Source organism: Beta vulgaris, chromosome 9 (assembly GCF_026745355.1).
Source record: "Beta vulgaris subsp. vulgaris cultivar EL10 chromosome 9, EL10.2, whole genome shotgun sequence".
NCBI classification, from domain to species: Eukaryota; Viridiplantae; Streptophyta; class Magnoliopsida; order Caryophyllales; family Amaranthaceae; genus Beta; species Beta vulgaris.
In genome coordinates this window covers 4910174-4932567 of record NC_079210.1, presented here as the reverse complement: position 1 = coordinate 4932567, position 22394 = coordinate 4910174, and the positions used below count along the sequence as shown (strand labels likewise).

General features: G+C 36.8%; 2 protein-coding genes across 2 annotated transcripts; one reads left to right on the top strand and one right to left on the bottom strand.

Moving 5' to 3' along the window:
• Window positions 1-16389: 16389 nt before the first annotated feature.
• On the top strand, window positions 16390-17803 carry LOC104884918 (probable serine/threonine-protein kinase WNK11). The gene is made up of 2 exons (XM_048636659.2): window positions 16390-16977; window positions 17209-17803. The coding sequence occupies exons 1-2, from the start codon at window positions 16474-16476 to the stop codon at window positions 17599-17601; spliced, it is 897 nt and encodes a 298-aa protein (XP_048492616.1). The 5' UTR covers window positions 16390-16473; the 3' UTR covers window positions 17602-17803.
• A 1528-nt stretch (window positions 17804-19331) lies between these two features.
• On the bottom strand, window positions 19332-21455 carry LOC104884919 (thymidine kinase a). The gene is made up of 4 exons (XM_010669621.4): window positions 21150-21455; window positions 20290-20434; window positions 19994-20115; window positions 19332-19898 (listed from the first exon to the last, which is right to left on the bottom strand). The coding sequence occupies exons 1-4, from the start codon at window positions 21326-21328 to the stop codon at window positions 19616-19618; spliced, it is 729 nt and encodes a 242-aa protein (XP_010667923.1). The 5' UTR covers window positions 21329-21455; the 3' UTR covers window positions 19332-19615.
• Between the last annotated feature and the right edge of the window lie 939 nt (window positions 21456-22394).

Here is a 22394-nt window from a genome sequence, read left to right as displayed (position 1 = left end):
AATACTAGAATATAATTCACGATAAATTACACTTATAATCCTTTTAAAAATATGAAACTATATTATTATTATGTGGTTCATAATACTATATTCTTTATACTTACATTGTGAGAGTTCTTCCCATAAAATCTCTACATACCCTACTACTCTATCGTATCCAACCGTTTTAAAGCCGAAGAATTTTCTCTCCCTTATAATGTATAAGTCTGAAGAACTAAAATTAAGAAACTAATGAAAGATTTAAGTTGATTCAATAGAGGGATACAATATAGAATAATTTAAAAAAAAAATCAAAGCTACATTTTCAAAAGGAAAAAAAATATTCAAAATATAGTGTAGAAAATGGGAAAATACATGTATACTCCCTTTGTATTTTTTTATCTTTCCTGCTTTGACTTTGCACGTTTGTCAATGCACTTATTCTACATTAAATATTTTTCATCACATATTAGTAAAAATTATAATAATTGTATATTAATAAAGTACTCATTGAGACGAATCAAACAAGCCAAGACCCCCACATGACTATATTTTTTCTTATATATTGAGAAAAATATAAAAGATTTTCTCTAATTGTGAATAGTGTCAAGATTCTAAGTGAGAAAGATAACAAAAATACAGAGGGAGTACTTTATAAAAGAAAATCCAAGAAGATTCTCTTACAATGCATAGGGGAAGTTAAAGAAAAAGGAAAAAAAAAGGAAAAGAAAAGAAAATGAACAAAAAGTAACAAACGACAAAATGTTACACGCACAGGTAGTCGAACCTGAGACCTCCGTGTCTTCGAAAACTGAGAAAAAAAGAGTTGACCACTACACCAAGCAGATTTCAGCAGTAATACATCGCTAGATTTTATGTATATTTGTTTCTTATTTCGTTTTTTTTTCTTCCAGTAAGTTTTTTTTTTTAAAAAAAAAAAATTAGGGGTAGCATATGCTACCCCTTGTTACTTAGTAGATCGTCCCCCGGGTATATATGAGTAAAAAGTCGTTCTTCCGTTGTATTAATTCACTTCAATAATATAATTATATTTTCGGTTTTTTCACCAAATACCCCTGACAAAAAAAATTAATTCACCAAATACCCCAACTTTTTTCAGAATTCACCATAGACCCTTGCTTCAAAAAAAAAATTCACCAGATACCCTTCCTATTAACGGACGTTAGTGCTCCGTTAGCGTCTATTTACAAGTTTGCCATAAATCAACCTAATTAGCCCTAAGTCAACCTAATCAAACCCTAAACTCTCCTTAACCCAACCCCAACCCCCCAACCCTACCCCGTAAACCCTAGACCCACCAGCCTCACCCCCAACCCCAGCCCCACTCCCTCCCCTCTCCCTCCCCGGCAACCCCCGCAGACCCCGTTTCCCGCCGCCGGCAGCCCCTCTCCCCTCACCTCCCTCGCACCTCCCCTCCCTCTCCTTCCCTCGCGCCTCCCCCCCCCTCCCGCCCCTCACTCTCGCCGGCGAAAAGAAGCTCAAAATTCCAAGCGTTCCATTTTCGCCGGAATCTGGGTGAAAAATGCAAATCAGATTCCAGGAATTTCGAAATTCGAAAAGACCGTTCGAAAAGAAGCTTCAAATTCCCTGCGTTCCATTTTCGCCAGCGAGAGTGAGGGAGGGGGAGGGGAGGCGCGAGGGACGGGGAAGGGGAGTCGCGAGAGAAGGAGATGGAGGGGAGGCGCGAGGGAGGCGATGGGAGAGGGGTTGCCGGAGAGGGAGAGGGGAGGGGTGGGCTGGGGTTGCATGGTGGGGATGGTGGGTCTAAGGTTTGGGGGTTGGGGTCGGGTTAAAGAGAGTTTAGGGTTTAGTTAGGTTGACTTAGGTTTATTTAGGGTTTTTTATGGTTAATTAGTTAACGGAGTACTAACATTCGTTAGTCAAAAGGGTATTTTGGGTAATTTTTTTAAATATTTGGGGTATTTGGTGAATTTTTTAAAAAGTCAGAGGTATATGGTGAATTTTGAAAAAAATTGGGGTATTTGGTGAATAAATTTTTTTGTCAGAGGTGTTTGGTGAAAAAACCGTTATAATTTTTTCATTCAATGATTAAAATAAATTTGTATCACTAATGAGTTTCAAATAACAAAAATCAAATTTTGGTAAGTAACTATATAATAGGAAAACAGTAGAGACCATTTTAATCAATTTCAATACGAATTTCCTCTAATCAGTTTCAATCATGCAAAACGAATTTCAACTAATCATTAATAATTTCAGTTACTAGCTCACATAAGTATAGGGGTGCAAATGATACGAGTTGAATTCGAGTTTGGGCTAGCTCGACTCGACTCATTAGAATTTCGAATCAAACTCGAGTTGATTTGAGCTTACTCGAGCCTATTTGACCGAGTCGACTTTTGACCAAGTCGCGTTTTAACCGAGTAGATATCTAAAGTAGCTTGCAAGTGTCTTGGATTATAACTTATAAGCAACCATAAGGTAGACAATTTGCCAAATTTAGGTATTTTGTTATAGATAATTGGATATTTGAGGTTCTCACGAGTTTTTCGGTCGAGTATCTAGTTGCTTGACTTTCCTCGCCAACCTCTCGAGTTTAAGTTCAGCTCGAGTTCGATTTGAGCTAACTGGAGTCGAGCTTTGACCGAGTTTTGAGCTAGACGATCTCGAATAGCTCGCAAGTTCTCTCCTTTCATTTACACTCCTACTTAACTGACTTAACTCTAGAGTAGTCTTACTCTTGGGTGATCGGAGGGCAGAGGCCTGAGGCCCTAGCCTATAATTAAAAGAGCAGCTAGTTTCTAATTGCAATGAATATCAAATGGGTGGTTTTTGTTTCTAAAGTTTGATCCAAATTTGAAAAGCAAAATCTCTCTTCACGAGAAGGAAGTGAAATATGTGCAGTCGGCTATTTACAAAATATCACAAGCAATGTAATGGGTTCAAGCAACTTGTAAGCCTTTTTAACATACTTCCAGTCAGTTCAGTCCTTCCCCCTTCATTGCATAAAAACCCTGGCCACATACACTTTATTACTTGCTAGAAGAAAAGAAGATTGTGCGTGATCTGATTTTTCCTCTATAAATTAAGTCTTCAAATCTTAACAGTCCGCTTTTTTTATTTCTATATCACTATAGTTTGTACAAACGTAAATACGTAATAAATAAATAGTTGTACGTCAAATGACTACAATCGGATGATGTTTAGAAAAATCACACATACAATAATTGCAATTATTTATGCGTGGAATGTTAAGTGTACTAAGTTATTCTCCATCACAATGTAACAATAATACCAATCATAAAAACTCGTATGAACCATGTGCACGATATTTATTGTGCACCCAATAGATATTATGTACGTTTCAATGATTACAACTTCTACTATTGTCTGTTTCTCTTCTCATATTTCCTTGCCTTTTTAGTTTCTCTCTCATAACTGCTTCATTTTCTCTCTTTTCAAGTTCTTACTATGTTTTTTAATTTTTGTAATATAGTTGATTGTACAATTGAACATGTTATAGAAGATTAGGATTATATTGTCAGTTTTGATATAGTGAGTTTGTGTGTACTATAATGTGTTTCTTGTGCTATAGTATGTTTATTTGTGATAGTGTTTCTTTGTAATGTAGTGTATTTCTTTCTGATATAGTGTATCTATTTGTGATATAGTGTGTTTCTGTGTATTATGGTTGATTTACAATTGGACCTGTTATAGAAGATTGGGATAATATTATCAGTTTCGATATAGTATGTTTGTATGTGGTATAATGTGTTTCTCTGTGCTATAGTGTTTTTATGGTAAGAGCTATAGTGTTTCTTTGTGATAGTGTTTCTTTGTGTTATAGTGTATTTCTCTCTTATATAGCATATCTGTTTGTGATATACTGGATTTCTGTGTATTATAGTACTATGTGTCCAGATTCACGTGTGTGAGTTGGTGCACACTAATTTTACTGTGAACCAGATTCACACAAGTCGAATTGTTATACCAATTTCATTATGATCAATATTTTGGAGGATAATCTGTTTGTACGTAATCCTATTTTATTAGAATAATAAAAACTAATTAAATAAGTATTCATCGATAAAACTTGAAATTAAAATTAAATAGTTTGCCTATTGTCTATTACATGCATGTAGTATTACTATTTTGTTTTTGGTGCAAATAATTGTGTGTATAATTATACAACCTCCATTATAATCAATATTTGGGAGAATAATTTTTTGTATGTAATATTATTATATCATAATAATAAGACAAATTAAATAATTACTTATTTATGATATAAGAATCAAGATTGACCTATTTTGGGTGAAGACCCTATTTTCACCCTTGTAATAAGGTCTCGATTCTTGTCCCTTACAAAATGGAATCCTCAATTCCCCCTCCCCCCCCCCCCAACACACACAATACTTCTCTTCTTATTGAAACCCCGGCCCACACACAATTGCGCAAGGGATATTCATCTTGCCTTTAAAAAAATATATGATAACAGGTGTTATTAGTTTCTTTCATTGATTTCTTTACTTATGTTTTCTTTTGTAGAACTAGATTTTATTATTTATCTCATGATTGAGTAGCTTTTTTTCTAGGGTCTGAGAATCCATGTTTATATGCTACGAATGTTGATTGATGTTATTGATGGTTTCAATACTCATTGATATCTCTAGTTGATTAGTGTTTTATTATTAATCTTGCAACCTAATCAGTTGTTTGATTAAATCTTGCTAATAAGAGTTGAAATTGAGAGATCGACTTTTAGAGGCTTGTCAGCAATTAGCAAATCTAATTATGTTAGCGATCATAATACATATGTTGAATTGAGAGTGTTAAGACTCGACCGTAGATTAACATGTGCTCTACATATATGATTCATTGAACTATTGATGATATTTCGATAGATTTCGAAATGTGAATATGGTGAACCATTGCCCTAGATCTTTTTAGTTTGATTTTCGTATTTTATTAGTTTAGAACTTTAACTTTCATATTTCTGATCTTTTTTAGTTTTCCTATACTTTATAAGCTAGATTAAAGAAGCCATCTATTTGTGGATTCGATCCCACCTACCCTACTACATTATTAGAAGGTTTGTTAAGAATTATATTTAACAGGTGTACGACAACCTATTAAAAATTAAATATATTTAAATTGTAGAATAACAGGTAAGCTTTATGTTAATGTATTATAGACAATTTTATTCTAGGCTTGATTATGGCTTTAACAAATACTAAAAAAGATTTGAAAACTATATTGTAGGATCATAAAATCCTTTTTTTTTTTTGGTGAAATAAGAGGGGAAACCCCATACAGCACAAGGCTAAAGAAGTAAAATACTACAAACTAGAAACGACAACAAAAACGAAAGCAACAAAAGCACAACCAAAAACCAGTTCACAACAAAGAAAAACAAACACACCAAACAAAACACTAACACCCCATTAAGGGGGGCGTCCATCTAAATCACCTTCCCTCAAGCATGGGATCCATCCCGGCCTCGTTACTCCTCCTAGATCCTCCAATAAAACAGCATGAAGGTCCTTCGGGACCGCCTCTAGCAGGACGAATTTCTCTTGCAAATTCACCCCAAAATTCGCGAGCCAATCAGCAGCACGATTCGCTTCACGAAAACAATGCATGATTTTAACTTCCCAATCCGAACGGGAAATCAAGGCCAAACATTTTCGGATAAGATGAATATAAGGAGAGCTAGATGGAGGTTCACCATCGAGCAAACGAACCACAACTTCAGAATCCACTTCCACCTGGACCTTTCGATGACCACCTCTCCAAGCCACCATCAACCCACGTAGAACAGCTAAAAGTTCCGCTCTCGTGCACGAGCAGCTCCCACAATTCAGAGCAAATACTTCAAATAATTCCCCTCTATGTCCCCTAATCAAACCACCAGCCCCCGCAGCTCCCGGATTCCCTTTGGATGCTCCATCTGTATTCAACTTGACCCACCCCACGCCGGGGTGATACCACCTAATATACCTTTCGCACCTACCTGGACGTTGAATGCTATGGGACTCAGCATGTCTCTTCATAGCTAGATCAATTTGTCTCACGCGAGCAAATAGAAAGCTGATTTGGTCTACGGGTATTCGAGGGGTAGATTGAAAGCTCCTATCATTTCGCCACTTCCATAGCCACCAACAAGTGACTGAAAACATTCTACTCCACGATTCCTCATTATCCATTAATTTACCTTGAAGATTCAAAGTTAACCACTCCTTTAACTGCCTTCTCCATTGATTTGCTTCAGTGAGAACACCTAACTGCCGCCAAACTAGTCTTGCAACTGGACAGTCTCGAAGGATGTGTAGTGTACTTTCTTCAACTTCCCCGCAAGCAAAACATTTGGGGTCGTCCGTGAGTTTTCTAAGAAACCTATTTCCATTCGACATGATACGGTCCTCGTAACTAAGCCATATAAAGAATCTGATTCTTTGAGGAACGGGTAACTGCCAAATTGTCTTCCAAGCGCCATCCACAGCCACTTCTTCGTCCGGATTCAAGTGGACCAACTTCATGGCTGAACCTAAAGTAAATCCTCCAGATTGCGAACCATTCCAGAAAATTTCATCCACAGCCTCTTCATCCTCAATAAGCTCAAAAGCTGCGATTTTTTGTAGTACTTCAGCCGGCAAGAAGTTCGCAAATTTATCGAACAACCATCCCACTTGCGGATCCCAGAATTCACTAACCGTGGCATCTTGAAGCTGTAATGGAGGTTCCACCACTGTCAACTCAAGAAGAGGTTTATTTGTCGCCCATTTGTGGTGCCAGAAAAAAGTCCTCGCACCATTCCCAACAGCCATATTGATTCCCTTGCGTACCACATCGATATTACTCATAATACCACGCCACGCATTCGACGCATTTTGTCTCGCTTGGAACATGTCGATATCGCATCTGTTATTACAATACTTAGCTCGAAGAACGCGCGACCACAGGGACGAAGGTTCCGCCAAAAGTCTCCACCCTAGTTTGGCTAGAAACGCCGAATTCACTTGTCGCATAGATTTAATGCCCAGCCCACCCTCACACTTTGACTTATTAATCGTCTCCCACTCCACCAAGTGGACTTTCCTTTCACCTTCTAGCGCCCCCCATAAGAAACTCTTTTTCTTTCTATCAATGTCATCACAAGTGGACCGAGGCAATTTCGTGGACTGCATCGTATAATAAGGAATTGTATTCAAAGTCGACTGAATTAAAGTTGCCCTCCCTGCCATGGATAATGTCTTAGTCTTCCAACCCGCCAGTTTTCCATTTATTTTGTCCACGAGGTATTGGTATTCCCGCTTCGAGGTCCTTCTATTAATAGTAGGGACACCCAAATATTTACCAAGGTCTGTGGTAATTTCCATGTCCAAAATCCTACTAACATCTTCCTGCACTCTCATATCCGTATTAGGAGAGAAATATACCTTGGACTTATCTTGGCTTACTTTGCTTCCCGAGGCCGCACAGAAACTTGCAAGGTATTGCTTCATAATGATTGCTTGGTCAACCGAAGCTTCTCCAAACAATATCAGATCATCCGCAAATGCTAAGTTGGAAATACCCGGACCATTCCTACTTGCTCTAATCGGTTTCCACGCACCCAATATCACTTCTCTATCAATAATGTGAGCTAATCTCTCCATGCAAATAACATAGAGGTACGGGGATAATGGATCTCCCTGACGGATTCCTCGCGAAGGTTTAAAGGCTTCCAATGGGGCTCCATTCCATAATATACTTAGCTGAGCAGATTCAATGCACTGCATCACAACATCTACCATACATTGTGGCAGCCGCAATTCCATTAAAGAGTCCCTAATAAAAGACCACCTCAACCGGTCATACGCCTTTTCAAAATCGATTTTCACATCATGCACCCTCTCTTCCCCTGCTTGCCACGCATAGAGTGAAGCATTTCTTGCACAATAATAACATTATCCGTGATTTGTCGCTTGGGAACAAAACTACATTGGGTTGGGGAGATAAGCTTAGGCAATATCGGTTTGAGCCGATTGACTATAACTTTAGTCACCAACTTATAAACAATGTTACATAATCCAATGGGCTGAAACTGATTGGGTCGACTAGGAGACTCCGTCTTTGGAATAAGGACCAAAAATGCATCGTTCAAACCTGCTGGGAAATCACGTCCTTGAAGCACATCCGCCACCAGAGTCGTCACGTTTGGTTTAACAAGGTCCCAGAATTTTTGGTAGAAAATAGGCTGAAAGCCATCAGGTCCAGGCGCCTTATACGGCTGCATATCTTTTAGAGCCACTAGCACTTCACAAGAACTGAAAGGTCGAGCTAACTTCTCTCTATCCTCGCCTGGTATGTCAGGGAAATAGTCGCGCAGTAACGGGTCAACAGCTACGCTTTCGTCTCGATCTTCTTAGAAGAGATGACTCCAAAACTGCCTCACCATATCTCGCACTTGGTCACCATCCGTAACCCACTCTCCATTTTCATCCATAAGACCCTCCACTTTGTTTCGCTTTCTGCGAATGATTGTGGATAAGTGGAAATAACGGGTGTTACGATCTCCATCACCAATAGCCTCTAGCCTCGATTTCTGAAACCAAAGCATCTCTTCATCATTTAGGACCTCTTCCATTTCACATCTCAACTTCTTTTCAAGCTTGATCAAATGAGGTTGCTGACCTTGAGCCAATAGTTTCTGGATGCCTTCTAACCGAGCCCACAACTCCGACTTTTTCCGGAAAATATTATAGAATTCCTCTTTGTTCCATTTTTGAATTTTTTGGGCGAAAGATTTAAGGAATGGATCGGAATAATTGGGGCCGAATCAATCCAATTTTCTTTAACAAACTTGTGAAATTTGTCATGTCTCAACCAAGCTGCCTGAAACCTGAATGGCTTGATGGCAGTGGGGAGAGGAGCAAACCCAGTATTACTAATCAATATAGGGCAATGATCAGAACTAGATTTCGGAAGGTTATGTACACTACCCTCCTCAAACCTCACTCGCCATTTATCATTCGCTAGTCCTCTATCAAGTCTAGCAGATTTAAAAGTGTCCGCCGAATTACCTCGAAACCACGTGTGGGCAGGACCCGAACACCCCAAGTCAATGAGCTCATTATTTTCCACCCAATTGGCAAACTCCCGACACCTGCGCTGCATCTCAGAACCTCCAACCCCATTGCGCTCATTCATGCAAATAGTATCGTTAAAGTCTCCCGCAGCTAACCAAGGCCCATCATACCGTTGCTTAACACTTTCAAGTTCCCTCCATAGCTCGCGGCGGAGATTACTATCAGGGCTAGCATAAACAGCGGAGAAAAGCCACGGGTCCTCACCCACCTTTTTTATCTCCACAGTGAGATGTTGAGTATGGGAACCAAACGACGTAACTGAAATTTCTTCAGCTTTCCAGAACATCCAAATTCCACCAGAGAAACCTTGTGCTTCTACACGCAGCCTCCCTGTAAAACCTATTTTATTACACACCCTCTCCGCTTGTTCACCGCTCAAATGCGTTTCAATCAACACAAGCATAGTAGGGGTGTTAACACGAATGACCTCTTTCACCATAGGAATCTTGTTTACAACTCCTTGAACATTCCAAACTAGGATTTTAATCGACATATTAAAACTATTAAAAGAAGGGTACCTATCATATTCCATTAACGGAATTCTACTCAATGAAGCAAGGTACATCTCCCTCAAGGCCCTCATTGGGCCGTCCGTTATGAACGGCAAGCCTACCGCCATCATCAAGAATGGATTTTCGTTCTCCGGTGGGATATACGAGTTCATCTCCAACCGCACTCGATTGGCAGTCGGATGAGCTACAATCATTGACGGTCCCTCCGATGGGTGCTCCACAAAGAACTCCACCGCTGGTGGAATCTTGGATACCAAAGTAATGGGGGTTCGCCCCATGTTGCGAGTCTCCATCACTCACTTCTCGACGTTGGGTGGTTACTCTCTCACTCACCGCTTTTTTCAGGGTGTGAATACCAACATGTATATTTTCTTTGCCCACACCTCTATGCAAGGAGGTTTTGCGAGACAACCCTTTTTTGAATTTAGGGGCTCTCACAGGTTGGACTTTGGAGGGAATATCCTTAGGGTTATGTACACTTTGACTAAGCCCTACACTTTCACAACTTTTATCTTTAGGGAAGAAAGATATTTTACTAGAAGAGATCTCTCCCTTCCCTTTCATACATTGATTCGGAGAGATATCATTATCTCTACTTAGTAATATTTTTTCCATACTGTGAAACCCTTCCATACTAGGACTTTTAACCCCACATACTTCCTTATCTCCTTCCTGGTTATGCACCGCTTCCTTATTGATAGTATCCTGCACTATGGGAGTATGCAACTGAGGAATCACTTCTGGGGTTCGCTCCTCTGGAATGGCCCTCTCTGAAATATCCATGTCTTCGACGTCCAAAACCTCAAACCTAGAACCTTGAGGTTCCCTATCTTTCTCTCCTTGGGTCACTACTTTTTCCTTAGGTCCCAGTCCCTTACCCTTTGCCGTAGCTGCCATAACAATCGATGGTTCAGTTAACTTTTCGCCATTGGAGGGTCCTTTCGTGCCTTCAACCGTAATGCTCTTCCCACCACTGATTCCTTTAGGAGTATTACGCCTACCAGTACGAGAAACTAACATCCAATCACCATATTTCTTATGAATCTCTGGTCGGTTTTGCTGAGCCTCAGGGACATTAGGAACCTTGGCAGCATTGCCGTCACCACTCGTAGACTCCATTATTTGCAGCGACCCATCCGCCTTTGACTGGAAAGCTGCACAATTATCTTCTTTGTGACCTAGATGCCCGCATTTGAAGCAGATCAATTTTAGTCCTTCATACTGAATTTTCCACACTCTACCATTGAGTTTAAACTTGGACAGAAGGAGTTTAGAAAGGTCCACTTCCACACAAAACCGGACGTATTGGCCTCTATCCATTGATTCAGTGTTGCGGTCAATTTTGATAACCTTCCCAATCTTGCTCCCAATTTTGTGTAGTACTAGCTTATCAAAGTACTTGACAGATAAGTTTGGAATACGAATCCATGCCATCAAATACCTCATTGGGGCTTCATCCGCAATGAAATTCGGAACCCATTTTCGAATTGTCAAATAACTCTCACCAATCATCCATGGCCCCTATGTCATGACAAATTCATAGTCATCCGCACTAGAGAATCTGACTACATAGAACGCATGCCCTACATCAGTCAGGGCAATACTTCCCTTCAATTGCCATTTAATCCGAAGTCGTCGCATTAACACTTCGTATCCCATCTTTTTATCGAGTAATTTAATAATTATCGCATTCTTCCAAGGGCTGCGAATTCGTCGCTTTTCTTCCTTCGATAAAACGATATTAGGGCAACTTTCATCCTCTTCTTCCCCTTCTGAATCACCATCATCGTCCGTGATGTTATCCTCATCTCGTTCACCATCATCATATAAAGGGTTTATTTCTCGGCCAAACGACCGAGTCATCTGGCTGTACGATTTCCTATTGTCTTCTCCCATTCCTTTTAGAAGATTCATCTCCACATCAGGAGTAATTTCATCAATCTGCCTCTTGAATTTCTTGTTTGATCTTTGAAGAAGATCATTTTCCTCGCTAGATAGGGTTTTCTCCCGATCGCCCTCGCTTGAGAGAATTTCGCTCATTTCAAAAGCTTTTCGCCCAAAAAGTGTAGTGACTAGAGAAGAGATGTTAGGATCATAAAATCCTGAGTGATCATGTTCTCTGATCCTGACCGGTCCTAAACATATAATTATGTGTTATGTTGTACCGATTCTATTGACAATTCAATTTTGCACACTATCTAGATTGTTTTGCTATATGATCATAGGATCGTACGATTCTAACAACAATGTGTGCAAAAAGTGAGATTTATTCGTGAAAAGATTCGAAAATGGTATATGCATCAAATATTTCAATCAAAAAATCAAACAAAAATTATTAAAAGAAACGGTCTAATTTTAATATAAAAGTAGACTTAGTCAATAAAGGGATTAAACTAGTAACTGAAAGAAATTAACCTAGTCACTATTGGGCTAATTTTCTTTTAAATTTTGGGCTTACCATATTGCCTAATTTTAATTTAAAAGTAGGCGGCCTCTTACAAGACAAATGGACAAATATCTTGATTTTTTTAATAAGAGAAGATGGTATACATGCGTCGTCATTTTCTTCCTCGATCTTCTCTACCACCAGCACCTGTACCGATCATCTACGCCGCTAACCACTGTTGTTTCCAGCAGTCGTGCACAAGTAGCATTGCTCCACAATCCTCTCACCACGCGTCCACGCCCCCACCTTCTTCCTCATTCTCCCTTTCTTATCTTCCCTTCTCTCGCCCTCTATGCACCAGCTCTTCAGCACCAAACCCCGACACCCATTGTCCACCAGCTCTGACCACCTTTCACCATCATGCCTTCTTCTGGCACAACCACATCCAAGTCCCCCCGTTTCTTCTTGTTTCTTCTTCTTCTTTGTTTTTTTTATTTTCTTTTACTCTTTATTATTACTCTTTCACAATTAAGTAATTAACACCTAATTTTAAATTTGTTTCCATCAATGTTGTTATAGGAATCCTTCACTTGGGCACAATCAAGTTGGTCTTCATGAATCATTTTAATGTGATATATTGACAAATGACAATAAGCTTTCGGATTTTATATGGTTCTTGTTGTTGATGTTACTTCTTTTTTTTTCTTGGATTTTTGTTTGTGTTGCTATACTTGCTGATTTCTTGTGACTACTTTGATTTGATGGGTCGGTTGTTAGGAGTTTTGTGGTTTGTAAGTGGTGGCTTGTGGCTTTTCGTGGGAGACTTTGGTGTTTTGGTAATTGGTGGGGTAGGTGTGCTTGTTCCTTCTCTGATTTTGGTCTCTTGCAGTGAGGACACTGGAGATGTTAGCTTGGGAAGGAATATTCTATCTTTTATTACTTTTTAGTGTAGATTTCATTACCTTCGGAGGATGTTGCACAGTTCGTACCTCTCACTAGGAGTGGGAGTTTACGTGTAATCAAAAAAATTGAAGTGATTTCTTAGTTGCATTAGCATATTCACTAGTAGAATAAATGTTATTTGCTGCGGTGATATTGCTGCGGTTTTACCTATACGCAGCAATATAACATGCAAAAAAAAAAAAAATAGAAATTAGCAATATTGCTGCGGTTCCCGCCCAAAAGTGAGGTTTATTTTTGAAAAGATTTGAAAATGGTATATGTATCAATTATTTTAATCCAAAAATTAAACGGACAAAATATCTTGGCATTTTTTTATAAGAAAAGATGGTATACATGACGTCCACCTGAAAATAAAGTATGAAACACTTACTACATTTGATACTCTTTAGTTCAGTCAAACCAACTCATTATATCTATTCTTTTTGTTCAAAATTCATTCACAAAAAAATAATATTAAAAATCACTCATAATTTTTGTTAGTTTTTTACATTAGCAAATTAATATATCTAAATCCATGTAACGATTAGTCTTTCACATCTTAAGTAATTTAACTATAGTATGATTTTAATTCAGTCAAGATTTCAAGTAGAAAGGTCAAAAAGTATACAAAGGGAGTATATCACCAAATAGAATGTTTCAATATCCTTATTTGTCATTTCACCTAATAAAATGCCAATCAGTTAATAATTTTAGCAAACAAGTATAATATAAACAATTAGTCAAACCAGCTAATACAAATAGATTAAAGCTAACAGTATAATATGAAAAGAAACTGAAAATTAAAGTTAAAATCCAATAATCCAATAGAAGGGGCGATAAAACGCTAATAGTTAGTAGGTAGCTTTCCCTTTAGTTAGGACAATATTATCATTTCAACATATATACATACACAAACAAGTATTGATTTAACAGTTTCAAACACACACATAGGGGTTGATTTATAAATAATCAATATTTCAAACACACATATAGGGATTGATTTATCAATAATTAGTGTTTTGAGCTCACAAACAGGTATAAATAACCAATTGTACTTTGGGGGGAGTTGAATGAGAGATGCAAATCAATACAACTCTTTACTTTATGATAGAGATCACATGTTACTTCTTGATAAAAGATTGCCTTATTATATTTTATTTAATCAACAAGATTTGTTTTTTAACAAATAATTAAATTTTTTTATTAAAAAAAATTTAGGAAAAATTGACGTGAATAATCCCAACTTTCATCGGTCTTCTCAAAATAATCTCAACTTTAAATTATTTTAGAATAATCCCAAGTTTAGGTGTACAATCTCAAAATAATCCGAACTATTAATTTTCAACGTATTATAGACCTAAAATGGATTAGTGCAGGCAAGAAAAAAAACATAGTTTAGCTTATTTTGAAAAGGTCCTCTCAAAAGTTGGAATTATTTTAGAATACTCCCTCCGTTTCCTAAAGATCTTCCCACTTACTGTTCCTACAGATACCAAGGAAAATCAAGTTGTGTAGGGCATGGTGTGAATAAAGTAGGAGAGAATAAACAAATAAAAAGGGGTTAAAGTAGGAGAGAGAAAGGGAGTAAAATTGAATTAATAATGTAATGGTGGACCATATGATAGTGACGTGAGAGGGTAAATAGGGAAATTTGTTTTGCCAAATAAGGAATAAAGCAAAAGAGGGAAGATCTTTTGCAAACATCCTTAAACGGAAAGAGGGAAGATCTTTAGGAAACGGAGGGAGTAATATAAAGTTGGAATTATCTAAAAAAAATGGGTAAAAATTGAAATTATTCATGTGAATTTTTTCAAAAGTTTATTAGTGACGATTAATGTATTATCACCCCTTATCTTATAGCGGTAGGGCCTGTTCTCTCCAGCTTATTTTCGGTTAATTTCAACTCAGTTCAGTTCAGTTCAGCTCCATTCTTTTATAACCATTTTGTTAAATATTATTATTATGTTGGAGTAATTTATTTTACTAATTACTCTTATTATTATTATTATTATTATTATTATTATTATTATTATTATTATTATTATTATTATTATTTATTTTTATATCATTATTATTAAGTGTTACTACCTCCGTTTCCTAAAGATCTTCCTTGTTACTATTATTACAAATACCAATGAGAATTAATTTGTGTGGGGTGTGGGGTGTGGGGTGGGTAAAGTAGGAGAGAGAAAATGATTAAGATAAATAAACAAATAAAAAGAGGTTAAAGTAGGAGAGAGAAAGGGAGTAAAATTGAATTAATAATGTAATGGTGGACCATATGATAGGGATATGAGAGGGTAAAAAGGGAAAAAAAATTTCCAAATAAGGAATAAAGTAAAAGAGGGAATATCTTTTGGAAACGCACTTAAACGGAAAAAGGGAAGATTTTTAGGAAACGGAGGGAGTATTATTATTATTTCTATATATTATTTTGTTTATTATAGCTTTTCTCATTATATTACTATTATTATTAGAAGGAACATGGTTTAGGTCAAAAGCACAAATAAACCCACGTTTTTTAGCCCGTAAACCAATCAAATCATGTCAAAACGGTTTATGATGTAATTTTGCGTGGTCCGACCCAATCATTATTTTTATTACTAAATATTGTTACTCCCTCCATTTCCTAAAGATCTTCTCTCTTTCCGTTTAAGGGTGTTTCCAAAGAATCTTCCCTCTTTTGCTTTATTCCTTATTTGGCAAAACAAATTTCCCTATTTACCTTCTCATGTCACTATCATATGGTCCACCATTACATTATTAATTCAATTTTACTCCCTTTCTCTCTCTTACTTTAACCCCTTTTTATTTGTTTATTTATCTTAACCCCTTTCTCTCTCCTACTTTACTCACACCATGCTCCACACAACTTGATTTTCCTTGATATCTGTAGGAAGTGGGAAGATCTTTAGGAAACGGAGGAAGTATATTATTAAATCTAATTATTAAAATAGTAATATTAATTTACTTCTTATATATTATTGTTATTATATAATCATCATCAAGTATTAATATACTAATACAAATAATATAAAATAATTATTATTAATTATCATTATTATAATTAATTATTATTATGATTATTAATTTATGATTATTAATTCAATTCAATTTAATTCAGTTTAATTCAGTCGTGTTCAATTCAGTTCAGTTCAATTCAGTTAAGTTCAGCTGTTTTATGATGTAATATGGTGGATGAATTTGTATAGGAATGTAGGACTCAGCAAGCGCATCGTTTAGGGGAGAACATAGATCATAATTCATAGATGTGCAGAATAAAATAAAGAGTTGAGTCAACGATTCTAAATAAAATAATATATGTACCCTGAGTTGTGGCCTGTTGGGGAGCTTATAAATACAACACGATCATAATTCATTAATCATAATATTAACATAACATCCCCAATTCCCCATTATTCTCCTATTCCAATTCTAATTCAAACTCCACAGTCCACACCGCTATATAATAATTTTTGAGCAGGAGGAGAATTGTGTGTGAAATCTGTGAGCTGGGTTGTTAAGAGGTTTGCTATCTGAGATGACTTGTGAGAGTATTGCCCCGCCTGAGGGTGATAAAGAACCGTTCGAAGAGGTTGATCCCACTGGCCGGTTTGGGCGGTATCCGGACCTTCTTGGTACAGGAGCTGTGAAGAAAGTGTATAGAGCATTTGATCAGGAGGAAGGAATTGAGGTTGCTTGGAACCAGGTTAAGCTGAAGAACTTCAGTCAGGACCCGTCTGTCATTGATCGCCTTGTGAAGGAAGTTAAGTTGTTGAGCGATCTAAGGAACAATTATATCATCTCTTTGTATCATGTTTGGAGGGATGTCCAACATAATACTTTGAACTTCATTACTGAGATCTGCACCTCGGGGAACTTGAGAGAGTACAGAAAGAGGCACCGTCATGTGTCTATCAGGGCGTTGAAGAAATGGTCCAAGCAGGTGCTTAAGGGTTTGGATTACCTGCATACACTTGAACCCTGTGTTATTCACAGGGACCTTAATTGCAGCAACATCTTTATCAACGGGAATGTTGGCGAGGTACATAAACTATCATGGATTTTTATATTGATGTTCTGATTGCATCTCTTTTTTAATGTGTGATCCATCTGTGAATTGTGTTATTACATAGAACATCAGTAATAGAGATAGTAGTAGCATTATAGGAGATTGCATTATAGGTGGTGCATGTGATGATGTGAGGAATGCTTATTTTTCTGGTAGCAGTTTGCTTGTGTTTTATTAAGCAGGGTGTTGCTGGTTATTGTGCAGGTGAAAATTGGGGATTTTGGTTTGGCAGCAATAGTAGGGAAGAGTCATGTAGCACACTCAATATTAGGGACGCCAGAGTACATGGCACCGGAGCTGTATGAGGAAGATTATACAGAATTGGTGGACATATACTCATTTGGGATGTGTTTACTTGAAATGGTAACTATGGAAATTCCTTACAGTGAATGCGATAGTGTTGCCAAAATATACAAAAAGGTGACCAGTGGGGTTAAGCCCCAGGCTTTTAACAAGGTGAACGATCCAGAGGTGAAGGCATTTATTGATAAATGCATTGCAAAACCTAGGGAGAGGCCGTCTGCTGCTGAACTACTTAAGGATCCGTTTTTCGCAGAAGTAGAAGATGACGATGAAAGTAACAATAACTCGTGCTGAAATTTTTAGTGAATCATGTTTGTATATAGAGTCAAAACGTCTCATATTGATAATCAATAAAGTCATTTTCATGTATACACAAAGTAGTATTTAATGTGTTCCAAAAAAGTAATTTGATATTGCATATTCTAGCTGGTCATAGGATTGTTTTCTAACACTTTAATTAGAGGAAATCATAAATTTAATGTATTCCTTGATTTTATTTTTGTTTGATCCAAATGTTTCTATATAACATTGGTAAAAAGTTGATTTGTTTAGGAATGATAATGTGCCCGGTTGGATTTAACAAACTCTATATTTTGTTTCACCTCAATACGGGTTTGAATTGGTTATTAGTACTCATATCAAATCAAATTAGAGCTAAATTCACTATGATATTATTTTTGTTAGGAAACAGGGTGTTGTGATTTGATTAATGCGGAACAAAATCAGTAAAATAATAAATAATAAAGATGATCAAATAAAGAACACAATGATTTACGTGGTTCAGTCAAACAAGGAGTCCTAAAATTACTGGAGGCTAAATTTTGTTTCAAAAGTTGTGTATTAGATAATGAACACCAAGAAGCCCTTTAACAACCTAAAGAACCCCATACAAAACCCTAAAAGATAAACCAAAATGGAAATAGTCAAAACGCGTCCAAGCTATGCCGCCCGATCGGGTCGGGCAACATCCGCCCAATCGAGCGGTCAATTTCTCCGAGCCTGCTGAAGTCTCGGGCCTGATCAGGAGACGTCCACCCGGTCGTAATCCGGGCGGGCCTACGAAAACAGAATTTAACGAGTTCAAGGCACTGAACTTTAACAGTTTTAGATCACAAAAATTAGAGTTTTAGAAAATAATTGTACTATATTAGCTTGCTTTTCAAAAAGGTATCTTAACTTGAGTTAAATCTAGGTGACAATAGGGTTTGTAATGGGGCTGGATCATACAAAAACTCCACCTTATATCGGATTTGGATTTATACTTCATTTCTTCATATTTGGTTCAACTTCTATTTCTTCACATCTAGATTAAAATTTTCATTCTAATCAAATTCTGATCAAATGGCATATCTAGTCGTGTTGTATGTGCACAATATATTCCCTACTTTTCTTTTGTTTGTTCCAAAAGTATTTTTCCAGATGCTATTTAGCTGACATGATCCCCAATCCCAAACCTCAATTCATCTCCAAAACAAACACTTGCATAAAGGTTTGAAGGTGAAAATTTAAAGCATACCTCATCTCCACATTGCTCTAGAAATATACTCAACCTTAAATGAGCTTCTTTGGTGAAAAATCCAACTTTTGTATCAAACCTGCTCACTGAACTCATGATTTTTCCTTCCTATGGATGTTTTCTCCCTTCAAGGTTACTAATCCGAAGTTAGCTAGTTCTAAGTCACATCCATCAGCAAATCAAGTTGAGACTTGAGAGTCAGTATTGTTGAGTGTTGCAAATATATTATCAACTCTACATATTTCACCTATATACCTTTCTGGACTGCAGGAATTCAGAGATCATCTAAAGAAGGTAGCAATGAGGCAAAGAAAAACCAAACCAAGTCGCCTTTGGATTCTCAAAAGGTGGGCAATTGCTTCTTCAAGAGAGATTTCATTAACACAAAAATTATCTTGAAGATTGCTCATTGCTTAACCAATTGCTGCAAAACGCGGACAAGATAACTTGCCCGATATTCATATAGCTCTATCTTGGAAAGAAGAGGGAGGATAGAAATAGACAGATGTTAAAGCAAGGTGAACACTTCTTAATAATTAAGAATAGTAAACACTTGATATAGCCAACATACAAAATGGACCAAGATCTACATCTAATGCTTAGGTAATATATAGAAAACGAGTTGCAGTGATTAAGCAGGAACTGCTTAAAACTTAACAACCACATCAAACCAACTATTATATCATATACACTGATCTTCACAGAAGATCCCATATCCCACTAGGTGTCTAGGTCAGTACTAGGCCAAGGTAGCTAATAGAAAGAACGCGCATCTGAAACTGATCAACCAGTTTACGAGACACAAGCTGTCTCCACAACTATAATTTCCTTCTGAACTTGGCTATGGCTAGTCTCAAGCACAGTTCTTGCAGCTCCAATGACGGCTTGCCCATTCACATAATGCTGGCGGCAAACAGGCATATACGCCTCAGCTCCACCAATTAACTCTGTTTGTGTCTCCCCTACTTTCCGCAGGGTAAAGAAAGCTCGCTTGCCACACATCTCACATCGCGCTGTCAACTTTGTTACAGTATCAGCAAGTGGAATGACATCCAGGACACACCCAAAGCTCCTCCTGTACATAAGAAAACACAATTAATTCATATCCATTCTCATGTTTAACAGAAATCGAAATAAATTTCAGAACAGAACACTGCAGACTGTCATTACCTCAAGTAATCACCATCTAAACCAGCAACCACAACAGTTTTTCCATCTTGTTCCGCTGCCTTACAGCAAAAATCGTATAGGTCATCGAAGAATTGCGCTTCATCAATACCAATTACATCCAACTGCCAACATAAAGAGTTTCACTTATGTCATAAATTGATGATTCGACAGTTCAAGGTTCTTTCAAATCTCAGACAATTCGGATTCTACACTTTCAACATCCTGCTATTATAACATGATGTGCATAGATAACCATAAAACTCAAATGTATACTATATGCTATCATATTAAAATACCTTGGCATAAGCATCAAAGCCAAATTTTTCTTCAAAAGAAGAAAGATCTGGCAGTGCCCAACATGGAAATTTCACCCCATCATGTGACACCACTGAATCTTTCGCGTATCGTGTATCCTTGCTTGATTTTATCATCACCACATTTCTAATAACAAAAAACAAAAAATTAGGTATTTAAAACATAATCGTCAACCAAATCTTCTCATTAACAAATATTCCCTCCATCCCATGCCAGAGGCGGCTAAGGCAATGTGCAAAGTGAGCAACAACAAGCCCCGAAATATAAGGGCCCAATTCTAAAACCTAAATCTAATTACAAATATAAAGAAATTAATTTCTATTTGGTGTTTTTGTTCTTCTCCTATCCTCCAAACAACCCCATTTATAACTCTTCCATCTCTTCTGTTCACCAAAAAAAATTAATCTTTATAATTTATTTTAGCAAAGGGCACGCCTAATTTTATGAGACGGCCCTGATAAATACACACATTAAGGCAAATCCAAGAGAGTATTAGATTCCCTTAAACTCTTTTGTTAACCGATCTTAAATTTATTTGAATATTTCTTGAACTTTTAATAATACATCCCTTTTTTTCCTTTCGTTCTTTTTTTCTAATTTATGGTTAGCAGTATATTGAATCATGAAAACTAGAGCATCTGTTATCTCAGATTTCAGCAACTTCAAGTTCCAATAAATTTAGCGCAAGATAAAATATTTTTCTACAATTCAACCGATTATAAATTTAAAATCAAACAATCAAGTAATTTCACAACACAAAAAACAATCAAAAGATAGCTTATTTTTTTTAAAAAAAAGTACTAAACCAATAATTCACAATGAAAGAAGAAAATGATAGTACCTGCCATCAGTACTCTCAGATTTAATACGACGAAGAAGAGCAGTAGTTTTACCAGCAAACATGGGACCCACAATAACATGAATCTCACCAGGGACACCATTATTATCATTGCCGCCACCGCCGCCGCTACCGCTAACAATAGAGCTAAGAGAAACAAGTGATCTTAAGGAAGAAGACATTTTTGAGAGAGAGGAGAAAATAATAGTACAAGAGAAAAGAGTTGGAAGAACGATGGAGGGAAGAGAAGAGATTTGAAATATATAAATACTAAAATTTGATGGGTTTGGTCATTAGTGTGTGGTGGAAGCTTTGTGTTTATTGTGACTTGTGTGAGTTGTGTCTTGTGTGTGTGTTTTTTTTAATTATTTTGAATGTTAAAAAAGTTTGGAAACGAAATTTGGAGATTTGGGTTTTGGAGGGAAAGTCAAAGTATGAAATTGTTGGAATTTGTGGATTTTATAGGATTTGAGCGCCAGTTTTTGACTTCGTGTTGGTTGCTTTTAAGTTTTAAGGGCTTTTTGGTAAATTCAACTGTTTAGTATATGGAATTTACAAGTGTTGCCCCACTAAGGTTAATGGGCAAATGGTGAATAGGGCTTAAAGATGGAAATGGGCTCGATTAGGTATTGGACTTGATGAGGCACATCCACTGCGCAACCAAAGGTAAGATGCTAGATTTTACGTTGGGTTTGCGCTGAACTTTTGAATCGATTTTGTTACCCGAACCCGTTAAAATCATGTGTAATGAATTAAGGTCCTACAATGAAATGATGAAATTGGCCTAATTTCCTTGTTTGAATCACTAATGAAATTGTAATTGGAATTGGGCCAATTACAATTTAATTTCAAGTAAGGTTAAAAAAGCTATTTTATAATCATCACTCCCTCCCCCATGAGATTTCAATTTTTGGCCCAGTTCAAATCTCACTTGTTCCAAAAAAAAAAAAAACATAATATGTTAATTTTATTAGTACTATATCTTGTTTCCTTGAAAAAAGAAAAAAAAAAAAAGAGAGGCACTTGGCATGATAAAGAAAAGCCAAATGTCGATTTTTGGACGACTCTATTTGGTTTTATATATATATATATATATATATATATATGTAATATGTAATGAAACTGACACTTGAACTATATATACGAGATGTTCATGTAGCTAGGTTCTAAAAATGATATATTCGTTTATTAATATTTACATTTAGGGTTTTATCTGATTTTATGGTTATATAGAACATCAGCCATCGA